At 35.8% G+C, this 13069-nt stretch overlaps 1 protein-coding gene across 2 annotated transcripts in view; it reads left to right on the plus strand.

Annotated features, from left to right (window-relative positions):
• The window catches only part of LOC112161126 (WT1 interacting protein), a 42646-nt gene that overhangs the window by 3398 nt on the left and 26179 nt on the right, over positions 1–13069 (plus strand). For both annotated transcript variants that reach the window (XM_024296146.2, XM_024296145.2), the window contains one exon: positions 8822–8923. In XM_024296146.2, coding sequence (XP_024151914.1) covers positions 8822–8923 — 102 coding nt within the window. The remainder of the gene's footprint in view (positions 1–8821; positions 8924–13069) is intronic.

Here is a 13069-nt window from a genome sequence, read left to right on the forward strand (position 1 = left end):
TCTTTTGCAGCTGCTGCTCCAGAGGAGCAGGTGAAAGGGAAAGACGAGGATGGATACCAGGAGGGTGGGGGGCTGGAGAGATAATGGAGGTGGTAATAGATAGAAATGGAGAGAGAATGGAAGTGGGGGAGACAGAAGAATGCAGTCAGACGCTTCTCACTCGAATCCCAATAGAGACAGCTCTGTTTCCGTAGCGACAGTGCAGAAATTGATAGCCGGGGCTTGTTTTTGGGGGCCCCAGCAAAGCCTGCCAGTGTCCCACACTGCCTGCCCCGCGCTGCCGGCCGGCCCTTGTGTGGCCTCTGTTTGTTGTGGTGGCAAAAGAACTGTGAATCAACAGCTGGCCCGATACAGGCTCGCAATTGAGGCAGGCGAAGTGAGGGTCCTCCCCACCCCTTTTGCTGTTCCTCCTCTCCGCCACCACCCCGCCCTCACTCCCCCGCAAAGCCCTTCATTAACCAGTCAGTGGGGAGTCGGGCAACACCAGACACTTGGCACACGATCCTGGCTGGCGGGCCAGACATGGTTGGTGGGGGTCAAATCTGATCACCTGCCCTGAATTATAATGGCAGTAGTCATGCACATGTCTGACACACAGGCTGACAACATCCCACTAGTCTGCATTTAAAAAGAGGCGCAACAGCTGAGGGACTCATTTTAAGCCCGAATCTGCAGGACCGTCAGCCTGTTTGCTCAAAAAAAATCAAGATTTTTTTCTCTATGACTGCAGGCGATGATGCGTCTGCAGAGTTTTTGATTCTGAGCTGTAAGAAAATCAATCACAGTGGTGGTTAAAGTTTTATGTATCGGGCTGCACAGCCTCTCTTAACTCAGCATGCTTAATGGTGCAGGCACAAAGTCTGTTTCAAAGGAACTTGTGAGAAAATCACACTATTATTGCTCAATCACAAACTGTAAAATCCACTTTTTGTATAATTTTCTGCTGAGGATAAATAGAGATTTCCAGCTTCCCAACTATTAAGATAAATGCATGAGGTGTAGCATAGCTGAAGATGCTAAAATTGATAAGTAAAATCGCTAAAGTTGATAGCTGAAAACTCTGAAACTGATGGCCAGCTAAAATATTAGCTAAATGCCAAATTAACCCTTTAAAAAAAGCAAAAAAAAACTTTGGTTAGCCAAAACAGCTAGCATGTAGCTGAAAAAATAGCTAAACTTCAAAATAGCCCAAAAAAACTGAAAAAAGCCTAAATTAGCCAAAAGAGCTTGCGTGTAAATATTAGCTTAACTCCAAAAAAGCCTAAGAAACTTAAAAAAAGCCAGAATTAGCCAAAACAGCTAACATGTAGCTGAAATATTTGCTAAGCTCCAAAATAGCCAAAGAATCTTAGTAAATAGTCCAAAAAACGAGCAAAATATCAATTTTTAAAACTTTAAAACCGTTACTTTTTAACATAATTATGAATAATATAAAGGTAGGAGTATTATTCCAGAATAAATCAATTTAAACCTTAAATATTGTTCTATATTTTACTCTTCATAAAACAAAATTTTTGTCAAAATTATACAAGTTAGAAATAAGCGCAAGATAACATCAGGCCATTAATAACAATAAAATATGAAATGAAATGAACGATCAATGAAATAACAAATACATGAGCATCCATGGATGTTTCTTCATTTTTCTTTTGTTTTTTTCCCATGTCCTGCCCTCTGCATGGACATGTTTTGACACGAGCACATCAGAAATCCAGCATCCTGTTCTAATGACTAACGAAGAAAGCTTCAGAGCTTCCCCCCTCGATTTCCCTCTAAAGCGTAACCACATCCCCTCTTCAGAGACACAGGAAGATTTACAGCATGTGTGGAAAGAAAGCTCATTCACGCTCGTTGTTTACAAGTCGATGCATAAAATCTTGAAAGTCTTGCCAACACATGTCGTGTCGTTGCTTAAGTAACTGCAACCAGAAGGGAATAGAGATGTGAAGGGGAATCGGTGTAGCTGTATGAATAAATCATTTGTTTCAGTTTCGTTGTGAGAGCCAGCAAGTCACGGCAGGAGCTGCTTGGGTTTTGCTTAATTTTGTGCTAGACGGGAAATCAAACAAAGCCAGGACAAGGTCATACAAATCCATTAAACAGACACAAGAGGAGGAAAAGAGCTTTAGGACTCATATCTACTCCTATATTTTTTTATTCCAATCTGCCAGCTGTTGTCATTCCACATTTTTTGTGTCCTGATCTGTGCAAAAGCTGAAGGACATGAAACCTGAAGCCTGAACAGTTTCCTCAAAACTTTACAGAAATCTTGAGCAATGTCTCTTTAGATTTTTACCTCTTCTCTCATTTCATCTCATTAACCCTTTAACACCAGAGCTCCAGGGTTTATGTGCTTTGATTTACTGTAATTGTTAACACTTCATTCCAGCAGATTATGAATCTGCCGGAATGACGTTGATTATGTTGACGGTTAAAAAGTTATAGTATGTTAAAGATTTTGTGTGTAAACGTCACCGGCGATGCCTCAGGTGTTAAATGTTTGAGAAATAGCTCCACAAGTCTTTCTTTTTTGCTCATTTTCAATCCACTTGTTTTTTTGTACCTGGGTGTGGGTTAAAAAAAATGATTCATCGTTTTGAATCGATTTAAGCTTGACAGATCTATAATCAATTTATAAAAATATGAATCGATTTAGCACATAAAGCCAAAGTCCGCCAGCTTGATGCTAACGTCTAATGGAATTTCCCATAGGACGGCTAATGCTAACGCTTGGTCGACCTAAACATACATTGCTGACTAAATGAACATCTTTATAAACTCACAAGTATGAATTTTCTAAACTGTTTTAAGGAAATATTTTTGAAAGTAACCATTTGTGGCCTGAAACATTTTTTTCCTCTTACTTTCTTCTTCTTCTGGAATAATCTGCTATAGGATGATCGCCACCTAGTGGACAAACTGAAACGCCCCCCAGGAGAGGCAGAACAATTTTACAATGTTAATGATCTGAACATTTTTGTTAGAACTTCTCCTTTAAACAATCCATGTAAAGTTGAATGTTATTTACAATCTCATTATTTCACTGATACATTTTACAGTATGTGAACTGTATCAGATTAATATTAATATATTCAAAACATATAGTAGATTATTAATGTTTTCTAAACAAATGTGTATAAATGTGTAAACTCAAAATTGAATTGAAGAATCGAAAAAAATCGAATTGATTCAGGTTACTTTGAATCGATTTGAATCATTTCTGGAAATTATAATCGATATCCTGCCCTATTTGTACATTTTCCATTACAAGTTTCTTTAAATTGTCTATTAGCAAAAAGAAAAATGACCATGTTTTGGTCAGATAGCAGTTCTTCAACCTTCTGTCAATTAGCCCAAATCAACTTTTATTGTTTAAGTTTTTCTCTTTTTTTAAGTTTTAATGGTCACAAGATGCTTTTTCACTCATTTTCATTTGATTTTTGTGAATGTAATCATCTTCAGAGCACTTTTCTGTCCTCTTATTTTGCAGTTTCCTTGGATTTCTTATCACCAGAGCAAACCATGCTTAAAAAACCAAGTTAGAATCTGCTCTTCCTCTTCTTACCCTGTGCAAAAACCTTAGACAGCTATCGTTTCCATCTTTATTTTGCTTTCAGGGATCTTTGTTTCTTTTTGGGCCGTTAGAAATGATCTTCTTGAGTAATGTTTTTTTAAGCTTTAAAACCTGTTCAGCTTTGCAAAATTTTAAACCCATTTTCAGTTCAGTTTGGAGCCTGACTGCTTGAAGCACACATGTCAAAGTCATTTTTTAAAAGTGTTTTTTTTTTTTTTTTAATTATGATTATGCCATTAATTTGCCAAAATCAGAATGGAGCAGAGCAGGGAGCTTGTGACCCACCTATTTTTTATGTAACAAATAAACTATCTGCTCCTTATTCATGACAATTTGACAAAAAAATGCTCAAAAGTGCAATTTTGAGTTTAATTTGCTTTATAAATGTCCTCCATCGTCAAAAAAGGCCACAAACAAGATGTTAAAAAACTAAAAATAAAATTATTATCAGAGTGAGTCTTTAAATGAAGGACAAAAATGAACACAGTTCTTCAGAAAAATGTTTAATGAAGGACTAAAGTGAAAAGAAGTGATGGAAAGGAGCTTTTTTTTGGACTAGAGATGGTAGAAATCTTCTTGGAAGGAAAGTGTTTATTTTTTCTCTATTTACTCTTAGATGCCATCTTTAATGTGTCAGACATCAGCCTCAGAGGCATACGTGACCAGCCAAAAAAGTGCTGAATGAAACGTCTGTCGTGACAGAAAACCGTTCATCTGAGCAGCTCAGACGAGCACTTCCGTGTCAGGTTAGACTTTTCAACCAGGTGCTTTTCAGGAATAAACTCGGCAAAGATGTGCCATACTCCTTTCAGCACAGCACGAGTCTGAACTGCGTGCAGTCACAAATTAGTGGGCTGCACGCTGACACTGCTTTGGCATGGGCCTGCATCTCAGAAGGAAGCTAACCGTCCCGGCCAAACTTTCCTGCACTGCCTTGTTTTTGTCCGGCTATAATTAGGTTTAGCTTTGAGCCAAATGAAGATGCAGAAACTGTTCGTTGCTGTCTTTCATCTGCCTCCTCCTTGCAGGGATGTCAGTAATGAGGTGGGGCTAAAGATCACAGTTTTAGCGGCGAACAGGCTTCTGAAAGTGCAATGAAGTTATAGTGGTCTGCAACCTTCAACACTTTAAGAGCCATTTCTTACTGACAACAACCCAATGAGAGCCAAGAAATTGTACTTCAGAAAAATATGACACGGATTTGCATTTATATAACTATACAGGATTTTTTTTTTTGCATAAATAAAATATGAATAAAAAATTACAGAGCTCCTAAAGAGACATTGAAGTAAAAAAAAAAATGTTTTTTTTCTTTAAAAAAATGCTTTTTCTAAAAAAAATGTTTGTTCTGGTCACTATCTGATGCGCACCAAAAATTTCATTTAGAAAAAAAAAATTCTAAAAAATCTTTTTCCTAAAAATTTGACTTTAGATAAAAAAATTTAAAAAATGTGAAAAAATGTTAGAGAAATGTAAAATACTTTTTTTTTTTTTTTGAGAAAAAAAACTTTTTTTCTTTAATTTTTGTTTTTATTTTTAGTTTGATGTCCCTTTAGACCGGGGCTCCGTTGAAAATAGCCTTTTTTTAAAATATGAAACCTTTTATAACTTTTTATCACAGAAATTCATATGACATCCTTTCAAAATAAAAGACACCCTGTGCCAAATAGGATCATTTAAGTGCAGCAAATTTAGTTGTATGTAGTACATTTAGTTGTACTGAGAGAATTGCCCCATTGTGGGAGTAATAAAGTTTTTTTTTTGATTGATTAGGGTGTAAAAAAATATTGATTCAGTGAAATGTCACGATACTTCATTTGGCGATTTAAAATGCTGTCAAGCCAATATTTAATTAATTATTTATGATCAAAAATATAGTTCAGCGTCTTACTTTTGTTTTCCACTTAGACCTCCGACCACTAGTTGGCAGCACACCGAGCCTCACTGAGCAGCTCTACACCGCAACCAAACAAAATAAGAACTCTGAGCCCAGCAGCTGATGTTATTACACAGCAAAATGAGACATGTACACTCATTTTTAAATAAAGATGAATACTGAACTGAAAAGCTGTGGCAAGATGGTACTGGTACCTTTAAAAAATGCAAATTTAGATGCTTTGTGGCTCATGGAAGAATGAGTGAGACTAGATGTGTATCCCACAGAACTATAACTATATATATGTAAAAGGTGTTTTAATATTCAGGTATTTTTTTTCTAAGTCACAGTTTAAAAAAAAGCAAAATATTGTCTCTGCTACTGTCTTTGAATATATCGTGATATGTATCATGTCATGTGTATCGCGATATGTATCGTATTGCGTGACTCTTGCCAATAAATACCCCTAGTAGGTAGTGTAATGTGAGGAGAAATAAAAAAAAAACAGATTATTTTGTCAGTTTGTGGTGCATCTCAGCCAGAAATTTGTAACAAAAATTAAATTAGAGATAATTAAGTGACACTTATCATATTCTTTTAACCATGAAATGCATTTAAAATCCTTTAATTTGTTCAAAAATAGAAAATGTTAATTCTGATTGTGCTTATGACCTCAAAATTGATTTTCTGTGGTACACAATGCTCAAAATCTGTCAAAGTGTTTGTGAACAAGTTAAAACAAAGTTTGAGTTACCTTACTTTACTTTAATAAATGCTACTTTTTTACTTCACAGTTACTTTTCTTTAACTAGAGAGCCACAAATTTAGGGTAAAAGAGCTACATGGTTGCAGACCCCTATACTAGGTGAGATAGATGTCGGATAGCTCTCAAATATTTACAAGAAATTGTCAAAAAAGCACCACATTCAAATATCATTTCCCTCCACAAATGGATTTTGGATAAACAGCTTTATCTGGTGTTGAGTTTGTTCTGAAATGAGTGTTCTTTGCGGTCACGTCTGGAAAAGCTTTAGGTGATCAAACAGACTTTTATTGTCTCTTGGACCATCAGAATTCTTCATTATCGTTTTTTTTTTGTCTATATTTTGTGCTATAGGCGTCACAAAAACATCCTTTTATTGATGTCTGTTTAAGAGTGCAGCTTTCACCTCAGAACATAGTCTCTGCATGTACTGCTGTTGAGTTCTGAATCTGTTTCATTGGTCTCTGTGTTTTCTTTTATACGTGAAGTTCAAAGGCAGTCTCCCTGGTGTCTGTGGTTTTTCACAATTAAAGCAGCAAAGACTCTTGTGTTCCACAAAGCCGTTGTTTCTGCTACTTGTTTTTGCTCATTTAAAACTCCCTTTAGATCTTTTTCTGTTTTTGAAAAACTGTTTTATGTGCAACCCTGATGAACACATTTAGATTTACAGGTGAGCAGTGATCCCTGAATCCCGACCCTACCCAGAAAGCTTTTTCGTTTTTCAAAGTTTAAACAAACGTTGTGAGTTATCTGGGGTATGAGGCGTGCTGCTGTGCAGGACCCGTCTGGATCTTGTGGGATCCTGCATCCTGTGGGCACCGCGACCCGAGACTCACCCCATCCAGGCTTTGACCCTGCTCTCACTCAGGAATGTGACCTCAGTGGTGGTTGTCTTGTGTGCGAGAGATTTCAGGTCTCCAGCCTTCTGCTGATGCTGAGGATGAAATCTTTTTTTTTTTTTTTGGTTGCTGCTGTTGTTGTTTTTTCCCCCTTTTAACTAAAGTTGGCAGCGGTTTGTGCAGTCAGTCACGTACCAGCACTCTTACGAGCTTCACCTCAATGTGTTGGACTTTCAGACAGTATAATTTGGATCAAAATCTTAAAAAGTTGACATGAACTAACATGAAAAATAATAAGGTTTGTAACATTTCCAGGAAAAAGCCATGTGAGGTCGTTCACTGACCTCCCTGACCTACACTGCTAAAAGCGGTAGCCCAAAAATAAGAAAAAAACCCACTAATTTTAAAGAGGAAAATCGCCCAAAAATTAGTAAAATGATCCATCAATGCAGCGTTTTTAACGTAACAAAAATCTTATTATAAGAAATTTTAAAAAATGGGAAAAATAAGCTGATTAAGCTAACTGTTAGAATTACTTCAAATTGAACAATATACAGCTTAATAATGAGTATTTTTTGCTAATTTTAAGCAAATGCCTTGAATTTTTTGAGTTTGCATGCATCTAATTATAGTTATTTTTGATTACAATAGCAAAAACCAGTGTGATATTAGTGGTAATGACTCATTTTAGAGCAAAATGTGAACAAAATGAGAATATGATTTTAGCACAAGTAAGCCCACCTTAATAAATCCCCAAATAATCTAAAACCAGCACTTATTCACAGAACATGAATCTTAAGTTTTTGCTTCCAAAATGACAATGAATGCCAGAACTTAAAAATAGCATCCTTAAAATCAAATCAGTGCTTTTAAGAAAGAAAAAACTGCTTGAAAATGATCATAAAATGCATTTAGATGTCATAAATATTTCTTAAATCCTGGAATTTTAGTTTTAGTTTTTAGTTTTTATTGTAAAGAGTTTGGAGCTAAAGAGTTTTGACTCATTTTGATCATTATTTCTAGTAATTAGCTCCTTATGAGACCAAATATTGCCTTACTGTGCTGATTTTGAGAAAACTGTAGAGCGAAGATGATTTAAAATAACTTAAAACGTATCAATATTGTTTTAAAACGAGGTTCTTGCAAGTATCAAATCATCTGCAGTAACTTGGTTGCAATCGTAACTATTTCTTGTTAATGATAAAAGCTTTTTACTTCTGAAGATTAAAGGTATAGATTGATGAACTGCCCAAATGGAGTCTCTGAAGTCTTATAAGGTTCAAAATTCCTCAGTTTATGGTTAATCCGGCTTCCTGTTTGCATTCACTATGTTTCAGCGGCTCTTCATCTCTCCAGAAGCTGCCTGCCTGCTTTTTGAAAAGTATGATGTAATGCGTAGAAATGACAAAATGTGGAGTGTGTCTTGGGAATCCACCAGCTTTCATGAATAATTGCTTTAACTTTGGTGTTCGGCTTTCTTTTTGCCCCCTTTTTTACCAGCAAAACTCACACCTTTACGTCTGTTTTAATTTGTTTAAAGTTTTAATGAGCGATCAAGTTGTCTTCAGTGCAGATCGGAAGCTGAGTCGAAAGTGTATAAACGTTTTCTGTAATTAGAAAAAAAGATTGACAGCTTACTCTGACGGAACAAGACGTATGCAGAGGTGCTCTTACAGGCGTTCATCCTTGTTTCTAAAATGTTTCTTTGGGTAGTAGAAATCCACACACACAGTTGTATCTTATGTTTACTGACCCGTCGTCTCCGACAGGTATCTGCATCAAATGTGGGAAGGGAGTGTACGGGGCCAGCCAGGCCTGCCAGGCCATGGGGAACCTCTACCACACAAACTGCTTCACCTGCTGCTCGTGTGGTGAGTACAACATCGGCTGAAGCCATCTGGAAGTCTCCCACCTGATTTCATCTGGCTGAAGCGCCACTGTTGAGAGATTTGCATGTGGGGAAATTTAGAATTTTTTTCAGTGAGGTTTACAATCAATCCTCTGAATCCTACTTTTACAAATTCAGACCAGTTTCTTAAGCAGTAATCTTATTGCATTATTTATCCTTGTTAGTTTTCTGATATATTGGGCAAAATCTAAATTCCTTCCCTAACCCTACGACTTCTCCTGACATCATCAATAGTTGCTAGTCATCTATGTTAGCACGTTGCTGCCTGCATTCAGAAAATACATAACAATGTCTGTTTTATAACTTTAAAAGGTCATGCTACAGCAAAAAGTCATATAAATATAAATATAAAATTCTGTGCTTCAGAGCAAATTTATTTAAGTATACTTGAGTTTTAATTGTAGCAAGTATACTCTAGACCAGAGGTCTGCAACCTGTGGCTCTTTTATCTCTCCATGGTGGCTCTCTGGCTGAAGAAAAATAATATAATAGTAAGTTTTTTAATTTTTGTAATTTAGTTTACTAAGAAATTTTAGGCTATTTTGGAGTTTATCTAGTAATAAAGCAACAAGTTTTTTTTTTTTTTGCCTAATTTAGCCTCTACTGAGTTTTTAATGCTAATTTGGAGTTTAGCTAAAAATTTTAGCCATAAGCTAAAGTTTTTGGGTAATTTGTTATCTACTGAGATTTTTTAAGGCTAATTTAAAGTTTAGCTTCTATTTTAGCACCCTTGTTAGTTAGTTTACCAAGAAATTTTAGGCTATTTTGGAGTTTAGCTAGTAATCAAGCAACAAGTTAGCTTTTAATTCATATTTATTATTTTTAAAAAATGGTAGTGAATTTTCCAAATTTCTTAAAGGCTAAAGTAAATCTATGTGGCTCTTTCTAGGTTTTGATCAGTAGAAAACTAGTCCAAATGGCTCTTTTACTGTTAAAGGTTGCCGACCCCCGTAGTATTGGAAGTATACTCAATACTTCTTCAGACTGAAATGGCACATTTTAAATTTACAATATATACACTTTAAGTATACTACCTTACTTTTAGCATAGACTGAGTACTTGTAGTTTACTCAAATAGAGTACTTTTTGCTAAGGGGCGGTACGACGTAGATCACCCTACCGGTGGAGGTATACACAGCCCCAAGTCCCTACGCCTTCCCCTTAAAAAACAATTTCGGACACCACTAAAACTTCTGATGCCCCTATAATTGGAGGGAGAAGCTGTGGGTATAAGGCAAGAATTGGCTATAGCCGTGTATTTGCTCCATTTAAATCTTATAATGATTTCTTAAGCTTTCTATAGTGGCTGCTCTGTCAAAATACAACGTATTCAGACTGCATTTTATGAGGAGTAAAAACATTTAACTTCCAGGTTGAAGCGTATTAAAGTACAGACACTGTTGAACTCTAATGAGTTCCCATTCACGACAAAGAAAACTATACATCTTCATTTGAGTAAATATATTTACAATTCGTATGTGTAGTTATATTTTTAGTGAAATCTTTACAAGGGGTAGATTCGTATCTTCCTTTATTTTAGTCCACAAATGGGTTGCATTTTCCGCTCTGGAACCACTTTATAAAGTTTGATTCAATCGCCATTATTTTCAAAAAGCTACCTGAAACAACGTCTTCAAATAATGTCAGTAGAAACTATCAAGAGGCAAGACCACATCCATCGTGCATCTCTTAAGGAACCACTCCGATCATCTGTTGATCTATTTCAGTACAACACTTTTAAATTAGGATTGTGCAGTTTTTAGCTAAAATTAAAAAAACTTGGGGCCGAGTTTCTGCATAGTTCATAAAAAATTTGCCTTTGAAATGTGGGTGGGACTGTTGGCGTGGAACAACCCCGCCCCCCTTTTTTCTCCCTATTGTGGCACAGAGCTTGTAGTGTATTTTCTGTCACAAATACTCTTTTTCAAAAATTAATGATCCACAACAATTTGACAAAAGAAATACTCATAAATTAAGCTTAATTTTCTTAATAAATGTCCTCCATCATCATAAAAATTAATCAATCTTTCCTTAAAAAACTGATATAGATTCAGCAAATCCATGAATTGATTTTCTTTCAAAGTAATTTGGGGTTTTTCTTTTTTTTCGTGGCTACAAGTCATTTTTAGTTTGTTTTTATTGTGAGAATTCTTAATTTTACTGTTAAGTTCCATCTATGTTCAGTTTATATCTCTGTTTTTTTAAAAATATATTTTTATAACAAAATCAAAGGAAATTCGGAAAATTAAATCAATATTGAATCATAAACTTGCAAAACAAAAGAGATTCAATATTTTAGCAGTGATGCCTTCCCCTTGTCATCAGTGTCATCTTTACTATGACATAGCTTCAGTAAATAGAAGTAAAAAAAATAGAATTACTGATAAAAACCAAGCAGAAACAGACAGTAACAGACACTAAAAATGTTTAGTTCTGTTCGCACCCAGCTATTGATATGAATGTGTGAAATCAGAAGTTTGCTGTATTTAAGTAATTGATCTTAAAGAAAGTTCTGTTTGGTTTTTGGGCTTTAAGATTCTTTTTAAATCTTTCATCAAATTATGGGTATTTTCAGAATAAAATCCCACCCGTTCTCCAACAGAAATGTCCGCTTATTCCTGATGCAAGCGAGTAAATCTTCAAAAATTCAACAACCGAACAGGAGATGTCTGGCTGCAGTGCACATCATCACTTTTGGCAAAAACCAAACTCAGCATATCAGTAAAAACAGCTCGCGCCAACTGTCAGCAGCGGTGGTGGAGGAGGAGGACGAGGAGGGATGCTTCAGGCCTGTTTTTATCAGAAGGACTCAGGCGCTGGGTCATCAAGTTGACCATGAACTCCTCAGCATACCTTGAAGTGTTCACGAGTCAAATGTTAGACTTCTTGTGCTTGCTTGAAACTGGATAATGCTGCAGGAAAATTAAATCAAACACACAAGTTTAAAACAAAAAAGAAGATGGTTGCAAAGTCAAAATTTTAAACTGTGATGGCATTTAAGAGCATTAAAAAGTGAATTTAATAAACCGGATGAACTAAACCAACATTATAAACCGGAGAAAGACTATATATAAGGAAAGCTTTAATTATTTTGGCTTTGAGTTTCTTTAGTAAGTAAGAAAACTGGTTTTATGGGCCTCAGCAGGCGTGTCTTTGTGTTGGACTACTGTGCACTATTGTTGATCCTGACAATTCACTTCCTCAATAGGCTGCAGACTGTTAATCACTGCTTTGAAAACCACAGAAATTGAGGTTTTTTTCAAAAACTTTTTTTGTCCGAGCAAATAACACATTAACTTCAATTTAAAGACCCACTCTGATCATTTTTTTAAAATCTATTTTTTAAAATTGTTCCCATTGGTCCCAAAATGAAAAAAAGCAATTTCATGAGAAATTTGCCTCTAGGTTTTTGGTGGGACCATTGACACACATCAACTCCGCCCCCCTTTCCTCTCCCCGTTGCTGTTTACTCCTGCTAGCTTATAGTCCCTCACAAATGGGCTCAAAATAAGGACATAAAGATTTGCAACTGCATGTTCGCACATAAATCATTACACTGCAAAATAAATACTCTCATTAAATGTGTAAAAAGGGATTTTGGGAAAAAAAGATTTACTTTTGTGAAATAATGTCTACGTTTTTTTTCAAGCATTTTTTTTTTTTTGCATATGTGAAGCAAAAAAACTGCGCACGAGCTCCTGAAGTTGTGGTTGCAAATTATTGGTCTTTATGATTGGATGGCCACAAATCAAACTGTCCAATCAAAGAGCAGGTGGCTTCCTTCTGTCCCGCCCCACTGCAGACTTTTAAGTGGGTTTTAGAGTTAACAGGACAGAGAGGAATAAAAAGTGTTGGTTGCATAGGGAAATCCTTAAAGAAAACAAATTGAAAATCTAAACATATTAATAACTTTTACTATCTTTTACATTTCTGGGGCAGATTTATTTTGCATTATGATGATACTTGATTTATGTGCCAATGTGCAGTGAATCTTTATGGCCTTATTTTAAGCCCATATTCTTTAACTGCATGCTCAACCGAACGGTGGGAAACATTTAGAAAACATGTTTTTAAAAATACTGATTGTGTGTATTACTCACCAAGGTAC

Source organism: Oryzias melastigma, linkage group LG3 (assembly GCF_002922805.2).
Source record: "Oryzias melastigma strain HK-1 linkage group LG3, ASM292280v2, whole genome shotgun sequence".
NCBI lineage: Eukaryota > Metazoa > Chordata > Actinopteri > Beloniformes > Adrianichthyidae > Oryzias > Oryzias melastigma.